The sequence below is a fragment of the Psammomys obesus genome, unplaced genomic scaffold (genome assembly GCF_907164565.1).
Source record: "Psammomys obesus unplaced genomic scaffold, mPsaObe1.curated_primary_1811, whole genome shotgun sequence".
NCBI lineage: Eukaryota > Metazoa > Chordata > Mammalia > Rodentia > Muridae > Psammomys > Psammomys obesus.
In genome coordinates, this window is record NW_026596088.1 from 11,729,707 (window position 1) to 11,754,647 (window position 24,941).

General features: G+C 40.7%; 1 protein-coding gene across 6 annotated transcripts in view; it reads left to right on the forward strand.

Moving 5' to 3' along the window:
• Sox6 (SRY-box transcription factor 6) overlaps positions 1-24,941 on the forward strand; it is a 379,352-nt gene that overhangs the window by 292,780 nt on the left and 61,631 nt on the right. For 4 of the 6 annotated variants that reach the window (XM_055627453.1, XM_055627455.1, XM_055627454.1 and 1 more), the window contains 3 exons: positions 6,188-6,337; positions 11,557-11,740; positions 14,329-14,513. In XM_055627453.1, coding sequence (XP_055483428.1) covers positions 6,188-6,337; positions 11,557-11,740; positions 14,329-14,513 — 519 coding nt within the window. The remainder of the gene's footprint in view (positions 1-6,187; positions 6,338-11,556; positions 11,741-14,328; positions 14,514-24,941) is intronic. The other 2 variants (XM_055627457.1, XM_055627458.1) reach the window with 1 other exon arrangement.

A 24,941-nucleotide genomic window follows, 5' to 3' on the forward strand; every position in this document is an offset into this window, starting at 1 on the left:
GCTAAAAGGTTCCTCCAGTTCCAGTATTAAACAACATGTTCTTGGGAAACAGCTTCACCTCCTTTGAGCCTGAATTTACCAATAAAATGAAGATGCCAGGGTAGCTTAAACACATGCTAGGCCCCTTCAGTTCTCTGTGTATCACTGCTCTGCTTTCCCAAGTTCCACACTAATTACACCGTTTAAACCTCTGCTAGTAACAGTGGAGCACCTTTAGCAATAAAGTTAAAAAATAATTTCTTAGTGCACTGCAGAGTGTTGCAGTTCAATATACCAAAAAAATCACTAAGCATTTACAAAACTGAAATGGAAAAACAATCTGCATTTACAAAAGTCTTCCCCAAATTGAAATATTTATGGAACTTGTACTAAACTGTTGTCTACTTTTCTATATTACTGATTTCTCAGATTTCAGCTGTGGTTGGGAATCATTGTTCATGATTGTCACTAGACTGTGAGCTCTGGTCTGAGAATCCTGCATGGAATGAAGCTTTTATAAACCTTATGAGCTAGATAATCAGAGTTTGACCTTTTTCCTTCCTAATCCTCTAGTCTGCAAAGAGATTTCTAACTAAAGCTATGTCATTAGAATAACTAGTATTTTTATATTCTTCCAAAAAAAGATGCAGTAGCAGAAAAATGTTAGAGCCCTTTGTAAATATTCTGAAAAGAAAAGCCTGGCACTATTCCTTAGTTGTACTCACACTGCTGTTTGTGTGAGAAACTTTAGCACACATCAATGAATCTAGTGGTTATTCAACACCTGGTAAATGTGTTATCAAATCACTTTAAAAGAGCCATTTTTGTGAAACAAAATAATTTTTTAAATTTATGTTTTAGTTAATTTCAGGTTAGTATATAAAGTAATGGGTTTCAACAGGAAATCTTCATACCTGTGTGACTTTCTTTTCCTTCTTTCCCTTCCTCACCCCCACTACCCAGGTGAAACAATGTATTATAGCAAAGATTGAGTCTATGTTCCTTTGATTTTATTTTATTTTTTAGAAATCAACATAATAAAATTTCTAATGGCATACAGCAGATATAGCTGAGCGTGACTCTGCCTCATTTGCAGAGCTTCTTCTGTACAGTGATCTATGTATTATGTCACTTCAGAAGTCCTCCTCGGGTACTTTCTATTTCCAAGCTGCTGTCATCAATGCCAGGCATGTGACAAAAAATTAGTTCACTCATGTCTTCAGGAAATTTACATCCTATCAAGATAGTCACCAACACATGCCTGACCAAACCCAAGGCTCGAAAGTGATGGACACCACAAGGAAGCGGACAGTCAAGGGTTGGTTTGCATTTCACACCTCCAGGGATGAATGTTGGTCCAAGACTTTGGACCCTCCATTCCTGCTACAGAGCTTTGCACACAGAACACATTAGGTTGACAGTAGCTTAGAAAGTGAACCATGAAATGTTTTGTAAATGTATGCCTACTTGATGAATGGCAATCTTATTATTTAAATCAAATATAAAATCTCCAGTTTGAAGATAATTACAGCTTAATGACTAGGCTGGCTTTGTTAGGTAGAATGTGATATATTAATTTTCTTTCTTTTTGTTGTATTCCATTTTCTGACTTTTATCTGAAGGCTCATTGAGCTGAGTTTTATATTGCATCCTACTGTCCATGTCGCTCAGTGGCTCTGCAATGCATCAGGAATCACAACTCAGAAGAACTAGTTCTGAGCAAGACAAATTTATGGGGTCTTGTCACTTTTCTGTAGACCTTATTGGATATGAGTATGAAATGATTATCATAACTTTAGAGAAAGAAATTGATGCTGCCTTGTTTCTAAAAAAAAAAAAAAAAAGCTATGTTGTCCAGTAAATCTGAAGTATCATTGAATTGAGTCAGATATTTAAAATGTAGACTTATTTCTGAAGACTTTATTTTTCGCATTCTTCATTAGTTGCAGCTCTCTAAAAGACTGAAGATTGAGTAAAACAATATGAACTTCCCTTTGATGAGGAATAGATTATTCTTAAAGACTTGTGTCTCTGAGACCTAATGGCTCTTTAATATTCAATTATTGGCTCTAACTCCCAAGACTAGCCAATGCATTTTCTATTTGTAGCTACCTCTAGCCATGTCGTTCACTATGTAGTTTCAGAGGCTTTAGTCCACACAGAAGTTCCATAGCAGCTGTTTTGTGGGTCCTACCAACTTGTTTTGTTTTATTTATTTATTTATTTATTTTATTTTGTGCCACAGTCTCATATAGTCCAGACTGGCTTCAAATTTGATATGTATAAAAGGGTGACCTTGAACTCCTGATCCTTCTGCCTCCATTTCCAAAATCCTAATATTATAGACATTGTGCTACCATACCTGTTTCATTCAGTGTTGGGAAAGGACCCAGGGCTTTGTGCTTGCTAGGCAAGCACTCTACCAAATGAGCTGCATATTCAGCCATGCTGAATTTCAAAAGGGAAAGAGCCATCAAAGTAAAAAAGAAATGAGACCACAGCCTTGCCTTTGCCTAAATTATAGCAGTTTGACTCTTACTTGTGAATTTTTCTTGCCACTGAGTCATTGCATACAGAATTAAGAAACTTTAATTTCTTTAGAGGCTTGTTATATTAGAAAAATTGTTCCAAAGAAAGCAACAATCATGACATAAGCACATCTGGCTCTTGCAAATTATTCTTTATTAAGCTTTCATTTAATTACATGTGCTGAAAGGTCTGTTTTTGATTACTGTAATTTTTTTTATTTGTCCATCTGAATGATAGTAATGTTGAGAATTATATACAAACCACCTGTTTTTTCTCTACTAATTTGGCCAAGTTTGAGTTATTTTCTCTGCAGTTGATGAACTAGGAAGCTTTCTATTATGATAGAAATCTGACGAGCAAGGTAATGGCTTAATGTTTATTATAAGAAGAAAAGAAAATATTTTAATGACATTTTTAAGAATCAACAGTGTTAAGATTGGAGTATCTGACTGTGGGTTAACCACAGCAAATTAACACATTCATTTATTTCACATAATTCCTAATACAGAAACAGCTAAGGATTAGAAGTAGCAACCTTTGAGTACAGGTAGAAAGAAAGGCCACTAAAAGTTTGGGATACATGAGAAATGGATAGTAGAGTTATAACTGTCAGCAGAAAAGAAAAAGGTGCTTTGTTATGGAAGGCAGACATAGAAAGGAGAATGGTTGACAAATTGGCTGCTTGAAATCAATAAAAGACGGGCCCTCAGTCACATGGCATGATAATGGCTACTGTTTCTTCCCACGATCACTAGGCGCACATAACCTATCAAGAGACTAAAATTTTGACCTCTTGAGAAGCTGTGATCTTGTAACATCATGCATAATATTGGCATTCAAGTGAATCTTCCAGACAAGACAGAATTTGGGGATATCCCAGTATAAAAGAAAGTGTTGACATTTTGGATTCCCTAAGGAAAAATGTACTTTCTGCATCATTATTTTATACTGAAGCTTATCATTCAATAATTCTCACTCCCCCCCCACACACACACATACACTTAGATTTCTCACTCAGCTTCTGGTGATGTCACTTATATGTCAGTCAATCATTGCCAGAGACTTTAGAAGAGCCTCCAATGAGAAAAATCTCAAAAGATTAAAAGAAAAGAGAGATATTAGTGAAAAGAACAGAAAAAGGAAGCACATTCAAAACCATCATTAATATTAACCAAGAGAATAGTGATCAAAATGCTTTTATAGCAACCAGGATACAAAAGGATCCTTAAAATTGTGACAGTGAAAATTTAGGAGCATTCATAGAAGTCTTAGAAGTTGATAAAAATAATCTGTCATAAAGTAGGATAAATGTTGAAGAGTGGGAAATGGAAAAACTAAAACCAGAGGTTTCATGAGGATGTCCAACATTTTTTAGTGTGAGTTGATGGGAAAACCCCAGAGCATTTTCTAGAGTCAACAAGCAGATAGACCTCAGAATGAAATCTCTACTCTTATAAAGGGAAGAAGTGAATGCTGTCTCAAGTGAAAACTGATTTCATATAAAGAATCTGAAATCAAAATGACATCAGACTTCCTTAACAAAAAGAGTAAAAGGACAGTAAGTCATTGTTTTTGGAATTCTGGGGATCATTTTTAAATTAGAATTCTGTATCAAGGGCATATAGTAATAGTAACAACAGTTTCCTGAATCATTAGATCCTAAAATACTAACCTCACAAGTACTTTCTCAAGTATTTCTTGGAGGGTATGTACTACCTAAAATAAGACAATTTACAAGAGACAGGAAGCCATGACAGACAGAAAGAAAAATCCAATATAGGAGATACGAAGGGGGAATTCTATTTCTAGTTCAGACTGGAGCAAGAGTGTAGAGAAATCTAAAAGGGTATCTTTAAGGGGATAAATGAATACAGAGATTAGCCATATATTCAGCTGTATTGTGTTGGTCTTTTGGGGAGTCTATGAATTACCCAGTGATAGTTTCAGAAGCCCAAAGTAGAAAAGTGAAAGATATAATGATAAAACATACAAATATTAAATCTAACAAAATAAAAAGTTAAAGGGAAAAGTTGTTGCTGTATCTAATCCATGGAATTCCAACTACTTGGGAGGCTGAGACAGGCAGATCACGAGTCTAAGGTGTGTCTCACTTTCAGTGTGAATTCAAGTCTAGCTTGTACAACTTAGTGGATACCCTGTCTCACAATAAAAGATTGAAAGAAGTCTGGGGATACAGCGATACAGCTCTGTGGTATTTACTTAGCAAGCCTGAAGAACTAGATTTAATCCTAGTATGAAAGAGAGAGAGAAGGAAGGAGAGAGAGAGGAGGAAGAGGAGAGGAGAGATGGGAAAGAATGAGATACAGCTCTTTGCATAGCCCAGCAATTATTTATTATTCATAAATAATGTCACAGTGGAATGGAATGGTATGACTAACTTAAAATGTGTGATGTTAACATTAAGCAATTGGAGAGATGCAGGAAAGCACATGTGGCTGGTGATGCAATAAAGCTAAGCTTTCATTCACCTGTGTGAGGTCAGTGGTTAAAGACAGAACAGTATATAAACGAATGCCAGCAGGGTGATGAGTACCAGGAAGAATATCAACTAAGTTGAAAGAGATGGTCTCCACAGAGTAGGAGTGAGGTAGGAAGGGCAGTGCCAGGAGGCCGAGGCTATCATGTATGGTGGTAAAGGGCTTTACCTTATCCATGCTGTTGTAATTTTCTTTTTGTTTAAAAGGCTTAAAGAAATATTTAATTCATGAAATCATGTATAATGTTACTTTGATAAAAGTTAAAATTATATGAAAGTGAGATTGGCTTATCTTACAATCTTGGGTCTGCGTTTGGTTAAATCAATGAACTTAATGTTGATCACTTTAGGATGTATGGTGTCAGGTCGTCTGTTTATATCTTGTCTCAGGAGGAGGAACACTTGTATGAAGGAGCAGAGGATGAGTAAAATCATATGTCTACCACTAAAGACAACCATAGCAAATACTTAGAAGAGGCCAGGAGACAGCAGTGGAAATATAGGGAGATAAGCCTGGAGTCCCAAAACAAAGGAGAACTCAGGAAGACACGAGCAGAACTATTCTGGGCAGAAAGGGGACTCTCGCTTACCTCATTCAGCCCTAGGGCCAGGAAAAGAAGCTTCACTTTTTGTTTCTGTGGCTACTCAGCTATACCCTGTCAAAGACTGTTACATGGTACCTAGAGATAAGACCCTGAGAGGGAAGTGACTGCCATCAGACTCAGGGGGGTTTAGGGGGCACTGATCTTCACGGAGGACTGGAGTCCCCAGAGAAGTGTGGTATGACTGAGGTTCCTCAGGGAACTTCAAGTTTCTTAGTCCATGAGTGGACACCTCAGACATCACAGACCTTTGCACAGTGATTTCAGGCTCTAGAAGAAGCCTCGGAGATGGCTTAGCCAAGCTCCCTTTAGTGCGATTGAAAGGACTGACTTGGAGAGAGACCAGTCTTGTCCCAGTGTCGCTGCTGCAACAGCGACAGCACCAGGTTTCTCACCCTAAGCCTTCTTCCTTTCCGAGTTTCTTGCCTTTTCTCATTTTCCTCTTTAAAAAAAAGTGAGAGAGAAATCGCAGAACTGTGAGACATGTTATCTGACAATACGGTAAGTGTTTTTTTTTTTTTTTTTTGAACCCGTTTCAGCCACGTTTAACGAGACCAACGTTTGCCTCTCTGTTTTGCAGCAGCTCTATGCCGCTCAGCTGGCCAGCATGCAGGTGTCACCTGGAGCAAAGATGCCATCAACTCCACAGCCACCAAACACAGCAGGGGCGGTCTCACCTACTGGGATAAAAAATGAAAAGAGAGGGACCAGCCCTGTAACTCAAGTTAAGGTACTTGCACTGCAAGATTGTGGGAACGGTTTGGAAAACAGCTTTGTAAGAAAGGTAGTGAACCGGGCTATGCTGGGAATAAGCAGCTGGAACACAGCAACATAAAAGAACCCAAACGCGCCTCTTTATGTGGAATGTCATGATTGAGCATTGAGAAACAGGTGTTTCCCTTTTGATAACAATAGTGCTGTACTGTGAGATCCTTACCTAACTCCAAAAACTCACTCCTCAAAAAATCTCTCCCTTCAGAGTGTGGATTTCATTTTTAATGTTCACTGGCGGGAACGGCTGCGCTTTTATTGTCAGTCTTTGTCATGGGCTTGCAACACTTCTCCCCATGCTCCTTACACAGGTGGAGGGCCCACTCACAGTGTCAGACTAGGGCCTACAACCTTTGGTGTGAAAAGAGCATCAAAGGAGATCTAAGCTGGACTTGGCGTAGTTTGGTGGAGGTCTGTTTTTCAGAACTGGCTATGAAGAGGAGCTGAGGAATAGGGTGTCATTGGCTGATGTCACTTTCGATGTCATGTCTTGACCGATTTTTCAATGTCCTCAAACTGGTTACCTGAGGGCATCTTGGTGACAAGGAACATGATCAGGCACTTCAAATATGTGCTGCATCTGGTCCCAGTAAGTTGGCTTGGGAGACTGTTTCTGCTTCCTATATTGAGTCAATAAATTCACACAGTTTGGAGAAACAATTGTTGTGAGTAATCGACTAAGACCTTGGAGAGGTATGCTAAGTGCAGTTGCATGGCTGTAATGTGTCAGAAGCAGATCATGTGTGAAGTTGGGCAGTTGTTGAATCTGCACAGGAAACAGTTGAGAGCAGTCGGCATCACTGCTGGGGGCTCTGTAGCCGCCAAAGCTGTTACACTCTGGTAAATTTTCAGATAGCAACGTGGAGATTTCAGAAAGTCTACAAAAATAATGAACTCTGCATATTGAAGACCAAAAACAAGAGTTGTCTGTGCTCTACCCCCAAATATTAAATTAATTAAATTAAATTAAATTAATATTAAACCCATTCTTTTAGATTCTCTAGTGAAATCACATGTAGTTAGAAAATTTAAGCTATAAGAATTAACACAGAAATTTTAAGTGTGTGGAGACACACTATTTTATATTCTGAAGGCTTAATTGTGGATAAAACTCATAGTACAATAGCTCAGCCCCGGGACTAAGTTTCCTCATAGTCGCTAGAGAAAGGGCATGTGAAACGCCAGCAGCTTGGCTATTTGGGTATTAAACATTTTAACATGAAAAAGTCATTTTGTAATTTAAGTTGGCCAGCTGGAACTGCACCAAACCAAGCCTTTACTGGATGAGTAAATGTTCCCTGGCTAAAGTCAAGTTTCTATCTGCTTTTACCATTCCAGCTTTGTGGGCCAACAGATTTTATTACTCACTTGACCACATGCAAATTCTTAGGAATAAGAGTTCTGTATGGTTTGACTTGACTATTTTATGTTAGCAACAAAGGACCCATTTCTTATACTTCTTAGATCATATATTATGTATGTGAGCACAAATATATTAGTCAAAACATAATGTGAGCATTTAAATTGAATGTTCCTATTACTAAGAACGTCTGAGAGTAAACTCAGTCTGCTAACTGTGGAGATTTGATCATCCAGATCCATCTTGGTTCTCCATATAGTCATTTTCTCTCTCTAGAGCATGATTGCGCATTGTGTAGTGAAATATGACAAAGGGCCAGGTTTGCAGAAGATAACAGAGATAAACAGAGGTTTTTTTCATTGTTAAAAGTCTGTCACTGTAATTTGGGAGTTGATAGTATTATGGGCCTTACATGAGACCATATGTTCTCTAGCATGTAATAAGCATTCCGTAAATGGTGGTGTAGTGAGGCTGTGCATGGTGGTCATGAAGGAAATGAAGGTAGTGTCAGTGTTGGAATGGAAGTGTCTGATTGCAAACCTCCATATTGAGAAAGATCCAGATCATTGAGCTGGGCCGTGAGTATCACTTATCATCTCCATACAGAGCGAAAACCTTTTCAATCTGGCAAGGCACACTGAGTCCCTACAGCCTGTCTCCTGACAAATGCCTTGTGCTATCTTAGACTTTGTGGAGGAGACACACAATTAGCCCTACCAAGATGTCATAAAATTTCACGATTATTACATAGAAATAATCTAAGTGTTTTCTTGGGTTATATATTCTAGACTGGTGACGTGGTCATTTGCCTGCATCGTAGCCTTCTATAGACTGTCAATTTTCTGTCTCGTATCTGTTAATGCTACTATCTCTGCCATCCTGATGTTTTTTTTGAAATCTGTTCTATTTTTCTCTTCTTTATTCACATTGTCATGTCTCTGTGTAAGCTCATATTTATTGAATACACACTACACATTTTGAATTTAACATTGTTGGCTGTTAAAGTGTTTGTATCTCTTTTAATATCTAAAATCCATTCTGAGAGAGAACCATTGGATCTTCTCAGGGTGTACTTTTTTATATTTGTTAGTCAGGTTCGAAACAACCAGGAATGGCAAGGTAGGTTAGCTCCATAATGAGGCAGCAGCCTCCTGAGGACCTTATTTAATGCCCTGTATGTATATCAGGGGACATTTGCACCGTGTTAATGTGAGAGTAAGCCATTCTCAGTCCTTTATGAACACATAGTCATTTTGCCTACTCCCTTCTTCACTCTACCTAGCCTCAAGCTGCCTTCTCACATGCATTTACTTGTTGATCAGTGCACAACTAACTAAGCATGCAGGCCAATCTTTGACAGTTCCTTAGCATTCTTTCTCTCTGCATATCTGTCAACAGATATGGTACCCCTCAAAAGTTCTGTCAACATTAACATTCATAAATTCTGAACTCTACTTATGGAGGCTGCCATGCTCCCTATGCCATTTTCCAAAAATTCCTTCTAGATAGTCAAGTGGGAGCAGTCTAGAATTCATTTATTTCAGGAATTGCTGTGCCAGGCTCCCAGCATAGATGCCTGAAGAGCACTGTCTAATAGTCATGTCCTGTATCCTGAGGGGGCGTTCTTACCATGGGAAAGTAAACCTGATGCTCTCCTCTATCATGAATTGAAATGGAGAACATCTTGACATTAATTGTGAGTTATAAATAATAAATTAGGGGAAATCTAAAACTCAAAAGGATGATACAAATTCCATATTTTCATGAAAATGTAAATACAGTAAGACAAGGCACAAAAATCCTAATGAGTTTCCTACAAGTAATAAGTACAGTTCTTTAGATGAACAGTAACTGGATGGGATTAGTGGCAATTTAGACACCTGAAGAAAAAAAATGAAGTAAAATTGAAGACATAGAACATAAATATACAAGGTGAAACACAGAGGAAAGATTGTTAATACTGGGACAACATCAAATGGTCTGTGTAACACACACAACTGGAGGAAAGAATTGGAGTTATCATTGGAGAAATAATGGAGGAACATATCTCTAACTGGACAAAAACTGTAAACTCAGACATTTTAGAAGTTTAGCAAACCCTAAATAAAAGAAACATGGAGAACATGAACCAAATACTCAGCATATAAATTGCTATGATTCCAGTATGAGTGAAGAAAGTAACTACTTTAAATATCTTTTGAATTAAGGGCAAAGGGAAGCATGTTAATTTAGCACATCAGATAATTTTGACAGTCATAGTGGATATAATCTTGTTTCCTCGGAACATGCCCTATACTAAATATAGATTAAAAGGCATTGCAACATAGATATGACAGACTACTTGTTTCCTGTAAATGCCAAACCAACCAACCAGCCAACCAACAACAGCCCAAGCATAGAAGAGCACTAGATTAATATACAAATGATTTTTTTTTTCCTGGTAGATAGGGAGGTATGTTGGATTCAAATTCTTTGCTCCCTAGATGGCCTTGAGAAGCAGCTTTGTACTATTTTGATTCTCATATCTTCATTTGTTAGTCTTGAGTAGTACAGTCCACCCTCCTAGCGGCATCCATGGCTGAGTGGCCTGATACACTGCAGGCACCCAGTGCAGTGCCTGCTGCATGGTCACTTCTGCTCATGCTCTTGTCCTCTCTCTCTCTCCCCTCCTCCTCCAGTATTGTTCTCTGTCATGTATCTTGGTTGACATCCCTTAATATATGGCCATTTTTTTATAGTTGGAGAAATATGCCTCAATGAGATCACATGTTTACTATGGAAGAGAATGTTCTGTTACTAGGTTCCGTTGTGTATTTTCAATAATATCATTGAAAGCAAGTTCTCTGTGTCCTCCCAGATCTGACATTTGCCAATGATTTTACTTTCGAATGCAATAATGCAGATCTTAACTTTGAAACTTTGAATCACATGTTCATCGCTATATTCCTAAAGTGATAGAAACATTGTCTGTAGTTCTTTGACAGTAGAATAAGTGAGACAAAAATGAAAACACATTGCTTAACTTTCAAGTCACTGGCTAACCTAGGGTTCCAAGCCAAAGATGAAAATACTGGGCTCAGTGTGGAGGGATATGGGCCTTAAAACAGACATTCCATAAACATATGTAGCAAAGATTGTAACAAGACATCACTTTAAGCATGAAAAATAAATTGCATATAGCATAGCATGTAAAACATAATTATAATGTGTGCTTGCTCTTCACAAAAATTAATTTTAAACATGAATAGAGACCAGAATATAAACCACAAGTGCACCCACACCCAGAAAGCCACATAGAAGCCTGTGGTGTGCATGGGACTCTGAGGGCAGAGGCCCTGCAGAGCAGAAGATGGCTTTCCATGTTTCCATTCTAAAGTACTTGGGATTGTTTGATTTAAAATATATATCAAAAAATTAGCTGCAGGGACTATTTATAGTCACAGGAACTTTTCAGAGACACTAACACAAAAGCACTACAGAGCTACTGAAATTTTAAATAATTCTTTGTAAATGCCCAAGGTTAATTTAGATCCCTGAAAACACATTAGGAAATTAAGCTGTAATGTGAGCTAATTCAGATTTTAATTTGGCAAAAAGAATGATCCAACTACACAGTTAATGTAAATAGAAGCATAACACAGGGAAATTAATGAGGTTCCTTCCGATGAATCTTCAAGGAGGTAGATAATTAGCTTCTTTTGTTATTATTGTAGGAGAATGTGGCATTGTCTCGGAGGTGTAAAATAACTGTGGCTTACTAAGTGATAATGTGCTCCATTTGTCTTTTTTTAAATAATTATTTATGTTAACTCTTGTAGGACGAAACAACAGCCCAGCCGCTGAATCTCTCATCCAGGCCTAAGACAGCAGAGCCCCTGAAGTCCCCAACATCTCCCACCCAGAGCCTCTTCCCAGCCAGCAAAACCAGCCCCATCAACCTGCCAAACAAAAGCAGCATCCCCAGCCCCATCGGAGGAAGCCTGGGGAGAGGATCCTCCTTAGGTAAATGGAAGAGACCTGTGAACTAGAAAGAAACCTAGCTGGCCAGCTAGCCCTCAGGTCCTGTGTGTTCCTTGGGAAGGGTGGTAGTGACATGCTTTCCACTGAAGTAGAACCCAACTTAGTTTATGGGGCAACTAGAACTTTCGGAAAATGTCACCAATCATGGAAGCCACATCACAATGTGTCTTTTCTTTCTTTCCTTCTGATGTGTATTTTCAAAGCTCTCTAGGGATTTTCACACCCCTGTTTGAAAAGTGTTGTGACTCTCGAGTTATTTCGTGTTAGTTATTTCGTGTTTCATATCCTCTGAATGGGCAGTAGCATTTTGTAGCCCATGGCTACTGTAAGGCAGAAGAGAAGAACAGGCCACCTGACAGGGTCTTGCAGTGTTGGGGACACCAAAGCTCTCCGTTTTGAAAGACTGCTAGGTGGCTAGGGAGAAGGAAGCAAAGGCAGGAGAGCACCTGTGAGCAGGAACAAAGCAGAAACACTGAGGGTACTGTTACTGGACTCCTCACGTCTCTTGGTCTCCAAGTCAAGGCAGGGATATTCAGAGGAGTTACCATGTACCCTTCCTTGCCTTGTTGACTCCTAGAGCATATTGCTATTGTAATTAGCAATGGGGAGAACTATTACAATTTCATATCTAGTCTTGCTTATTTAATTCCACTTGGCTTTACAAGTTAGACAGTGTAGTTCTTACAGGTAGAATAACTGAGCCCCGGACCTGTGTTGTGAATTAGCATAACCAGGACTTATACACAGGTCAGTCACCCAGAACTCACTACTCTCAAGAAGTTCACAGTTAGAAGTGTGTTCAACTGGGCTGAGTGTGAGTGGGTCTTCTGACAGTGAGATGTTGTGTCCTCACTGACACTTGGAGCATTAGGATGTGGACAGCAGCCTGTTCAGATTTCCAGTCAGGTTCCTCTCACAGGAGCCACAGCTTCTTACTCCCTGACAGGAGAGCTCAGGGAGAAGTGAGAAGTGATGCACACCCAGAGAGTTAATGTTAAGCATTTCTCCTGGCTGGCATTTTGGGAGTTGGGAGATGAGAGAAAAGGGAGCCAGCATACTTCTTGAAGTGGGTCTTGTGCAGTCCACTTTCACATCTTGTTTGGAAAGCACTTGCTCCCTGGGCTGTGCATCAAAAGAGATGAGACAGAGCTGATATGTCACAGGCCCTGCTTGTGCTGGCAGCAGAGCATGCTTGTTAGGTCAGAAGCCAGGTGGGCAGGAGCAAAAGCATCTGGTATTGGATAGAAGTCTTGTGCAAATAATATTGCACAAAAGTGTCTTTTAAGCAGGAAAACTTAAAAACAAAAGAAAATGTTTTTCAGTATTCTATAAGAGAGTAACTGACTTTCAAAAATGTTTTCATAGAAAGTTTTTGTAAATTTTTGCAACATATATATATATATATATATATACACACACATTGTACATATAAGGCATGTGGTGTGAGCTTGATTGTAGTCTGATTTCCTCATACCACTGTCTGTGTGAGGTGTGTGCATATATGCATACATGCCTCTCACACACATGTGTGATGAAATACAAAGGGCCTCATACAAGTAGACCATGTCAAATACACAACAGCAGCTGAAACCTATCTGTGATCAAATAATTGCCCTCCTTTGTCTAAAACTAGAAAAACTGATCCAAAGTATTCATTTAAGCTGAGTGAAATGCAAGGTGTAGGGGAAAACTAGTTTCCACTTCATTTTTTCCCCCTGGGTTACATGGAATATAATGGAAGAAAAGGCTTATTCTTACTTGATTTGAGGATTTGCGTTCATGTGAAAGCCATTGGCACGCATACTGCTTCACCGTCAGGAGTGGGAGTGGGGATAGAGGGCTGGGAGCAGTGGGTGTCCAAACTGGGGGTGGGGCAGGGTTGTCATCCTCTTGGTAAATAACCGAGGCAGCATGATAAGAAGAATGCTTCATTAACCAGCCAGCCCTTGGAGAATGGAGAGCGCGGTGTGGTTCTCCCGCCCCCTCACTCCTGCAGTAGACACACACACACACACACACACACACACACACGTCACTGTAGTGCACATGCACCCTCTCAGGGCTCATTCTGTTGAGCCTCAAACTGCTCTCCTACACACAATACACCAAATAAACAGAGGATGTGGACAGAAATCCCAGCTGCCTTGCTGCCTGTCCCCCATCTTGTCCCTCCCCCACAGATGAGAAAAGATTGTACACCAATTGTAGACACATGCAAAGCAGCTACCACCTGCCAGTACCTCTAGGGCCAGAATGTAGGAACCTTGATACTGCAGGCAAAAAAGCAGAACAAATACAAGATTAGAACCTAGGACCAGTCGGTGACCTTTGAGAGGTAGAAGACAACCACACAGCCCAGAGTGCTGGGTGTCCTCCATGGACTAACTGCACCCTGAGACAGTACAGCTTGGTTGACTTCACTTTCTGTGCTCCAACTAGTGTTGTTTTCTTAACAACAAGTGTGCCCCTTCCTTGTTCAGAGGTCAGTGTTCCCTCATGGAGTGGATCGCAGCCAGCACTTGAGAGGCAACATCTCCACACTCCTCTAATAATGCACCCTGTGTATGCAGATATCCTGTCCAGTCTCAACTCTCCTGCCCTATTTGGGGACCAGGACACAGTGATGAAAGCCATTCAGGAGGCTCGGAAGATGCGAGAACAGATCCAACGGGAGCAGCAACAGCAGCCACACGGAGTTGATGGGAAACTATCCTCTATGAACAACATGGGGCTGAGCAACTGCAGGAATGAGAAGGTAAGCCTGCGCCCCTCTCCTCTGCGTGGCAGGCCCACCAGCTCACTCTCATCCCTCTCTCACAGGCTTCCAGGTCCTAACCCGCTACCAAGGAGCTGGGCTTCCAGCCTGAGGGCCGCCCTGTAATTTACTTGTCTTTCCTGTGTCACATGTTCACATTGCTGCTGGTTGGCACTTAGGTCGCCTCCCAGGTACCCAACCTACCTGCCTGTTGGTGTCTCTGTCCCATTCGGAGGTAGATAGGAGCAGTCTAATTAAGACTGTAAATTACATTATTAGAATAAGAATAGAGTACAAGAATGTTTAAAAGGGTACACACGTAAGCTCACAATAATTGTTAAGTGACTGTTGCTCACCATTAAATCTAATGTTATGCTTCCCATCAGAAGTAAACAAACAAACAAACAACAACAAAAACAAAAACAAGGACATTTCAAACAATATTCAGATTTTTATCATTTTGATTTAGCAAATCATTTATCCAGTACCTGTTCTGAGACAAACTCATGCAGATGTGAGTCTAGAATGAAAGCCTGAACTAAACAGAGCACACACTAAAAGGAGAGAGAGAGAGACCGTGAAGGGATGAGCAAGTCTAAAAGGCAATGTCAGTACATGTCTAGGAACCAAGAGGAAATAAAAGCAAGTTAAGGGGAAGAAACTAGCTTAGGGTGGTTATTTTAGAAGTGGCAGCAGAGACTGTCTGGAGACATGACTCAGGATAGATGGTGCCATGGTATAGTCACAGAAACAGGATGGAAGGCATTCTAGACAAACAGAGTTATGGGTGTACAGGCCAGTGTGGCCAGAGTGTCATAGGGAAGGAGCAGCCAAAGTCAGGAGGTGAAAGCATGTTAGATCTGGTGGGCTCTGGCAAGCCTCTTCATTTCCTCCTACACTGGATCTATCCGGGGTGTGAAAGAGATCTGACTGGCATACAAAAAGACCATTTGGCCTCCTGAAGAAGAGTGGAAATAGGGTGAATGGGAGCAGTGTGCCTGATAGGAACAACTCAAGTATGTGCCCAGCACTAAGTTGTGAGAAACTTTTAAATGTGGGCAACTGTAGAGGGACAGATAAAATATGTGATAGACAGTAGTAACAGTTCTTAAGCAAATGATAAAAAAAAAAAAAAAAATTGCAGCTGTGAATGTGACCTTATTTTGAAATAGAGCTTTTAGAGATGTCATCAAGTTTGTGTTCGGTAAACTAAAACTGCGGGCTGCTGAGACTCACCTTTGCTTCCATCCTTGCTAACTGTAGTGAGGACACAGTGGCAGAGTTTGCACAGAAGTTAAATACTCCTGGTTTCCCGGAACCCTACAGGGTTTTCCTGTTTGCTCCTGGAGAGGTTGGCGGTGTGTTCCTGTGTGTGGCGTGACCATCTGGACACACAGGTGTGACCCTTTCCCAAGTGACTGCACACTGGCTTGTGTAGAGTAGCAGGGACATCAGCTGTGTGGCTCTGGAGGCCAGTTCCCAGGCAAGGTGGTACAAGCTGTGCTCTCTGCAGCTCTCATGGAGTATCTGCTTCTCCTCTTCCTGGCTTCTAATTGTTGCAGGAAGCCTGGCCTATACCTGCTTTACCATGATTTACTCCTGTCTTTCCTGCTTGCCTTCTGTCTGTGTTTCTAGCCCATCTCCTCTATTGTGACCTTACTCTAACTTGATGACATCTCTAAAAGCTCTATTTCAAAATAAGGTCACATTCACAGCTGCATAAAGGTTGAGGCTTTTCTGTTAGGGAAAGAATATGACCCATTACAAGGGGTACGGACGTATAGCTCATTTCCAACCTCTTGACCTTACTGCTGTACTCTTGGACCACACTAGGAGACATCTGGGGTGTGGGGTGGGATGGGGCTGCTGCAGCTGGTAATATGACGTGCTACTCCAAGCCTCACAAGGACTAGGAACATTAGCTCCAGAGAGAGTTGACCTCCCAAAGCCTAGTAAAGACACGGTTTTCCCCTCAGTTCTCACTTACTGTGACTTTGATTAGCATCCTACAGGATCTGGCACACCATACATAAACCCAGGCAACACACATACCCATGGAATACTAAGTAAACAATTAATACCTTGTACCATATGCAGTTACTTACAATGATCAGTTGGAGCTGAAGGTCAAGTTCAAATATCCACTTCAAATTCCAAAGATTAATTTTTGAAGGTCAAGTTCAAATATCCACTTCAAATTCCAAAGATTAATTTTTATTTCCCATTGACTTTTCTTAATTCACTTGAGAGGAAGAAATATAAATCTAAAATCTGAAAATGAAAAATAAAACTTTATTTTTGCTTGGAAAGTATGAGAGGTTGACTTCGAACACACTGATAAATTACAACCTAAAGTAAAACATGCTGAAGAGATCTGAATCCCTGAAGGTAAGCAGCAAAGTGGTTTCCACAGAACCAGGAAGCTGTGGTTTCCTAATTGAAGGGACTCATTTTGTTAGTAGATTACTTTACTGGGGTTGAATTTGGGACACTGGAAGTCCATGTTCTTTAGGGATGTTATATATGTTGATTAGCTCTTCTAGAATCTCAGGTCTCCTGAGGGTGGTTTGTGTGACATGGCCTTGTTTGGCATCTAGATGGAATTTCTAGGCTTGCTAGGCCAGAAGCCCAGCAACTTAGAAGGTTTGCAGTTAGAATGCTTCAAGAACCCCACTCCAGAGATCACTGACGGCAGCTTCTCTTATGATTCAGATCTCCGTCTAGATTTTGTAACTTTCCTTCCATAGGGGCACCACTATTTCTTTTCACTTTTTCTAAGTCAAAAAGGATAAGCGTGTAATATTCAATATGACTAGAAGGTGGATTGGGACAAATCCAGTTTACTATTTGGCTTCAAAATTGCCCACCTTTGAATTACTGGCCTAGTTCTCTTTAAGTACAAAGACTTTTAAATTAGACTTGGAAATTTGTTTTTTGGGTCCTATATCACAGCTTTAGGTTAGTTTCACAGCATTGCTCTCACCAACCTTATCATTTATTAAATACACTTCTCTCTTACTTGAACATTCTTTAAAAGAACTTAACACACACTAGGTTCTGTGGGAAGCAGGCCATTAGCTGGATATTTGTGCCAAGTGTGTGTTTGGGGAGAAAGGTACTCCATAGAACTGCCATCTCTAGGAGGGGCAGAGACAAAGCAGGACAGAGTGAGGAGATGGTGGCCCTGTGCCTCCAACAGCAACTCCTCCACAAGCTTCGGGATCGCCTAGTTACTGAGAATCGCATCAAAAGTTTAGAGGGGAATGGATTTTGTGTATCCATGACAGTCAGTCTTTAGACGAAAGCCACCCTGAAAAGAGGACCTGGCCTAATGTGACTGTCTTTAGCGGAAGCCAGGCCAGATGGGATGCACAGCACTGTCCAGTGCTGCAGGAGACAGGGGATCTCATGTGTCTGCCATTGTCTGGTATGTTTCATCACACTTGGTGTGATTAAACAGACACTGTATGTGTAAGCAGTGTGGCCCAGGAACAAGAAAGCTATTTTTGTTGTTGTTGTTGTTTTGTTTTTATAGCACACACAGGCTCACACGTGTGTCCGTATGAATACATATTTGCCCATGATCTGTTTCACTTTATTCAGAAAATCTCTATTTTGCCACTTTAGTATGAAACATCACTGATTTGATCGGCCAGAACGGCACCAGTGGAGTTGCTCTGAGTGGCTGTTGCAGGGAGTTCAGGGTCTGCTAAATACATAGATTGTGGGGACAATAGACTGTAACGGCACCTCAGGAGCACTTCTGCACCATCATCTCTATGAGCATCTGCACACACACTGTGAGTGTCCTGCCAGCAGAAGGCTGAGTCCCAGCTCTAAGTTAGCTTTTCCCACCAAGAACAGCAGCCGGCCCCATCTGTGCTGGAGCAGCAGTGCGATTAGATCATATTGTGGTGAATTCTCCACCGCACTCTATTGTTCTGACAATTCTAAGTATTTTTGTCATGAAAATCCACCGCAGAATTTCAATCTCTCTGCTTATAAATGTCTTGGAGCTAACTAAGTGCAGGGCATCTGGCTAAGTGAGAGGTGAGGCAGGGTGGCCTTCTTCCTGAATGGTCTATAGTATGTTTGACATGTGAACGTGGACTCAGTGATTGGATGGAAATGGTCTTGTATCAGCATCATGTCAGGTCACAGCACTCAGAAGTGGGCAGGCTGCACAGGCATATGCCTGTGGCCTGAGCCACCACTCCCCCTGGGAACAGCTTGAGGAAGATTCTGGCTCTCAGAACATGTCAAAATGAGACACAGTGGCACAAGGACCACACTTTATCTGCATCTGAAGTATATGGGCTGTGACTGAAGGCCGATAAAGTTTTATAGTAGAAAGATTGCTTAGCTTGTGCATGGTCCTGGGTTTACCAAATCAGATCAAACCAAACCATCCAGCCACCAACACCAACAAACCTCTAGCACGAGGAACATTACATCTATCAGGTGCAGTGACTACTGGTTAGAGAGGAGAAACAAATCCAGAGAAAGGAGGGCACTTACTGGCAGTCGGCAACTTAACAGCAAAACCAATTTTAAATATTGGGTGTTTCTCATCTGGAGTTACTATTTCCACATAGAGAACTATATCTGATTCAGTTAGCAATTTTCTTTGATGGTTTTAAGCCTTGGACATACAAAGAAACTTTTGCACTGACAGTCTCCGACCTTTGATTAAGTAAGGGCACACTATGAGGCAGAGAAGCAAAGCCGCCTGCTTTCCGTATAGATGCTGCTTTCTGCTTTGTTTCTGCCTCTGGGTCCATGAACAGAAGGTTGAGTTACACAAATATACATACACAGATATACACAGAAGTGGCCAGGGGAGGTACAGAGCAGACTTTGGTGGCTACACAATAGATGACAGAGAGCTGGATCTCTGTATTGATTCATCATGGGTCTCAGTTCTCATGTCTTCTGACACTCTTGTTCTTTTAAATAAATATTTTTTTTTCTTTTTTTAATTACAATTTATTCACTTTGTATCCCAGCTGTAGCCCCTCCCTCATACCTTCCCAATCTCATCCTCCTTCCCTCTTCTACTCCTATGCCCCTCTCCCAGTGCACTGATAGGGGAAGTCCTCCTCCCCTTCCATCTGACCCTAGCCTATCAGATCTCATCAGGACTGGTTGTACTGTCTTCCTCTGTGGCCTGGCAAGGCTGCCCTCCCCCTTAGGGGGAGGTGATCAAAGAGCCAGCCATGGAGCTCATGTCAGAGACAGTCCCTGTTTCCTTTACTAGGGAACCTAATTGGACACTGAACTGCCATGGGCTACATGTGTGCAGGGGTTCTAGGCAATCTCCATGCATGGTTCTTGGTTGGAGTATGAGTCCCAGAAAAGACCTCTGGGCCCAGATTTTTTGGTTCTGTTGCTTTCCTTGTGGAGTTCCAGGCCCCTCAAGGTCTTTCTATCTCTTCCTCCTTTCGTAAGATTCCCTGCACTTTGCCCAAAGTTTGGCTATGAGTCTCAGCCTCTGCTTTGATACCCTGCTTTCAGAGGCTCTCTGTGGTAGGGTCCTGTCCTATTCCCTGTTTCCCCCCTCTTCCGATGCTCATCCCTTTTGTCTTTTTGAATGAGGATTGAGCATCTTACCCAGGGTCCTCCTTCTTAATTAGCTTCCTTAGGTGTACAGATTTTAGTATGATTATCCTATATTATATGCCTAATATCCACTTATAAGTGAGTATATACCATGTGTGTCTTTCTGCTTCTGGGATACCTCACTCAGGATGGTATTTTCTAGATCCCACCATTTGACTGCAAATTTCATGATTTCCTTGTTTTTAATTGCTGAGTAGAATTCCATTGTGTAAATGTACCACAATTTTTGTATCCATTCCTTTATTAAGGGACATCTGGGTTGTTTCCAGATTCTGGATAATATGAATAAAGCTGCTATGAACATGGTTGAGCAAATGTCCTTGTTTTATACTTGAACATATTTTGGATATATGCCTAGGACTGGTATGGCTGGATCTTGAGGTAGCACTATTCCTAATTGTCTGAGAAAGTGCCAGATTGATTTCCAAAGTGGTTGTACAAGTTTACATTCCTACCAGCAGTAGAGGAGGGTTCCTCTTTCTCCACATCCTCTCCAGCATGTGCTGTCACTTTAGTTTTTTATCTTAGCCATTCTGATAGGTGTAAGGTGAAATCTCAGGGTCATTTTGATTTGAATTTCCCTGATGACTAAGGATGTTGAACATTTATTTAAGTATTTCTCTGCCATTCAGTATTCCTCTATTGAGAATTCCTAAGCAAGTCACTTTTCCTTTCTGAGTTTCAGTTTTCAGTGCTATGAAATGAAGGTGAGGCTCTTTTCCTTGAAGGGTTGTCTGAGATGAAACGTGTAAGAAATATGCACCCACATGGAAAATGTGCAATTAGTGTGAGCTTCTCTCTCACTTTAAAAGCGTAGCCCATCAACTCTGTGCTGCTTTTGTTAGTGGTGTGCTCCAGTGATAAAGGGTGGCACTCCCGTGCCTTGAGAGCACCAAGTGAAAGCTCAGAGAACCCTAACAGGCAGGTTCACAAAGTCACCTGAGCATTTGGCTTTTTTGTTTCCAAAGGAACTTTTAAAGGTTTTAAAATCGTATTTATTATTTTTACTGGATGTATGTGTATGATGGTGTGGGCACACATGTCATGTGTGGGGGTCATAGGACAACTCATGGTCATTTGCCACAGCTTCTTGGGGCTGAGAGCAAGCTATTTGGCAAACTGTGGAGTGACCGAACACCTTGTACAGACCAGTAGGATCTGACTGTTTTTAAACCACGTACACACAGAACCAGTTAGCTGTCTGTGCAGTTGACGGGCATGCTCAGTTGCAGTGTTTCCTCTGTCAGTGTGCTCCCAAGAGAGTGTACTACGGAGGGATGTGCAGCATAGTGGAGATCTCATAGGAAGGGGCAGGTTCTGTGGTCATCTTTGATTACAAAACCACAGTCAGTTCAAAAGACATTGAATGATGCTTTTCCCGACCTGACAAACAATACTTTAAAAGTGCTTTATGCTCCAAAATACTGCCTGTTCTGTACAGGGTCTCTCTTGATGTGTTCAAGGAGCTGGGCTTTGCTGTTCCTGTTTCTCAGGAAGCAAGGACCAGTGAAGACCACTCTACCCCAGCATGGCTTCTCCCGGTCCTTTGTTTCCCACACCTCCAAAAGATGAAGAGGGCAGTTTTACTTACAATCTAAACCAAGGTGTATATTGCAGTTCTGGACATCCACTTTAATGAGCATGCCACTATTGTGAGCTATGTAAGGCCACACGAACATGTGCATTCCTGCATGCTTTTTGAGATGAACAGCTATAGTTATCCTTGCATTGGTGTTTTCCTAAAAGGATGTACATAAATCAAAAGCTCTGTAAAATTAGAAGAGAGCAATGAGGATTTATTAATGCTGCATTTTGCATTTGAACCAGGAGCACTGGGCAGCTCTGTGTGCTCTATGTAGGCCCCGGCTGAATGAAACCATTACCTTCTTTCTTCCCTGTTGTCAGGGCTACTTCATTGGTTGCCTAGCTACTGGTTTAAGGCTTAATTCATTAAAAAAAAAAAAAAAAAAAAAAACCAACTTACTTGGTTCTGGTTCTTATTTCTTCTGCACTCTTCACTGGGAAGAATGGTGACGAATGGATAAGTCTTACAGGACTCAAGATGCTTTTTAAGAACAGAGGTGAGGGCTTGGAGCAGAGATGAAGCTTTTAATTTGGTTTACAGGTATTTAGGTCAAAATGAAAAATCCAAGTTACCATTCCTCCCAGTGAATGTGTTAAGCCTCAACATAGTCAGGTAATGGTTTTGTGCTCATCTTCTGGAAGAGCTATTTTCTGGACAATATATAGAACATACTTATTAATTAAGTCCCTCTTTAGGGCAGGCACTTTCTAAGCCTTCATCCTTCCAGGTCTAATCTTTCTACCACTAGGATATTTTCAACTCTTAGTCTCTCAAGGCCCTTCTACAGTTTTAAAAATTATTAAAGACCTCAAAGACTTTGAATTTGTATGAGCTATACTATATGGATGATAACAATTAACATCTACCATATCAGATATTAATACTGAAATATTAGAATACTTATTTAAAATAGTAACAAATAAAAATAACAAACCTAAAAATTTAGATATCAGTGTTCACAACATTTTGAATACTATGCTTTTTACAGCCAAATTATAATATGGAAATCTTTGGGTTTTTTTAAATTTTTTCCTTTCTTTATTTTATTAATTACAGTTTATTCACTTGGTATCCTCCCTGTTGTTCCCTCCCTCCTCCCCTTCCAATTCCCTCCTTCCTCCCTCTTCCTACCTATTCCCTTTCCCCTGTCCACTGATAAGGGAGGTCCTCCTCCCCTTCCCTCTGATCCTAGTCTATCAGGTCTCATCAGGAGTGGCTGCATTGTCTTCCTCCATGGCCTGGTAAGGCTGCTCCCCCCTCAGGGGGAGGTGATCAAACAGCAGGCCCATCAGTTCCTGTAAGAGACAGTCCCTGTCCCCATTACTATGGAATCCACTTGGACACTGAACTGGTTTTTAATTTTTACAGAGTCCTTTAGTGCCTAACTCATTTTGGAAACAGCCAGGCTATCTTTTATGCTTTGTCATTAAAATTTTATACTAGTCATGTAATATTTTGAGTGCCATTGTTTGCACATAGAGAAAGGAAATGAAATGGACAAATAATGTCTTTGTAATATCGTGGAAAGATTTTTGACTTATTGGATCCTCTAAAACAGCCTATGAGGTTTAAGAGCAGGTGTTATGTGCAATTCTAGATTGTACTGTACACCTATCTGTATTAATGCTTGAATTGCATTCACCTTAAAACATCTTCTACTTAACATCTTAAGTATTTAGAAATCAAAGTTTTGAGGTTTAATTCTCTTGGAGTTAAGGAAAAAAAACCTGTTTACAGAACTGGGTGACTTGTATTTATACCTTGCCTTAATGCAGAAAAAAGTGATTCTGAGTAATTTGCAGTGATACATAGTGTAAATAAGTAAACAAGTAAATAAGAACTACAGGGAGAGGGGATAGTGGAGAAAAGAAACAACTGGTAAGAAACTAAGGTACATAGGTAGAGGGGAGATGAGGTCATGGATCACTGAGGGGAAAATAAGCACACACAAATTTTTGATGTTCACATTTGCTTAATCGATAGTGGAGGTTATAGAACCAGTTGTGAGCTTCCTGGTAAACGGGCAAAATGGGAATGTGTCATCAGATCCCCAGTATATGTACTATGTAAGTAAAATTGCTCTCAAGAGAAATGATTATTGTGTGGTTTTTAAAGGCTGATAACACTGTGAATATTAAAAGTGAGATTCTGTTTAAAACACAACCTTACAAATGCTCAATAGTCTCTAACCCATCTTCCGGTTTTTACCACTAATCTGAATTCTGAAGTTTAATCTTGTCAGAGAAACACCACCTGCCACTTGAAAATGCAGTGATCCTGTCTGGAGACCCCTGTGCCCTGGTATCTACTCTCAGCTCTAGGAGGAAGGCTCTCTGCTTCTAAGCCGTGAAGCCTTTCTTGAGGACCCTCCCCACCCCAATGTTGGCTTCTCCAGGGATCTTTGCCCTGAGAAATGGGGACCTTGCACCTATCCTTAGAAACTGCACCTGAGTGTCTTAACCTCGAGTGTCCTAACCTCAAGTGTCCTTTTCCAGCCTTACAGAGTTGGAGTTACTCTGTGTTTCTTCTTCCCCACTGACAACACCTATTCTCTCCAGAGATATATATTAGGAACTTTTGATTTTTATAGAAGTGAGAACTAGTATTCTCTTAACCAAAATACCCAGCACTTCTTTAACCCATCTTGCTATAAGGAGGGTTGACTTGACAATGGAAGCTTTTACAGACCAGTTAGTACAGTCTCTCATTATATAGATGAGGAAACTGAGGCAGAAAGGACTGGAACAATTTTCTGCTCCAAAATACAAGGTATAAGAGAAGGAAGGATACAAAACTCCAACTCCCTAGCATTTGGGCCAATGGATATTCCAGATCCCAGGACAGAATCCATGTCCTAAGGTGATGATGGTAGTAGCCCCAGTCTAGTCCTTCTCTGTCACACGTTATAATCCTTGCAGTAGGGAGCCATGCACATATGATACATGGTACACACATGTGTAATATATGATATATGTGCTGTCCAATACCTTATTAGAGTTAAGGTCAAAGGAGACATTTGTCTTTCAGGCATGTTTAGTAAACACTTGGTAGCATATAAAATGATTTAAGTTGATACAAATTACAGAACTTTTGTACATCCATTCTACGTGACATTTTAGTCCTCAGTAAAGTTTTCATAAGCCTTTATATCCATAGACAGGTGAGTGACAGTAACTCTCTCTCTCTCTCTCTCTCTCTCTCTCTCTCTCTCTCTCTCATCTTGG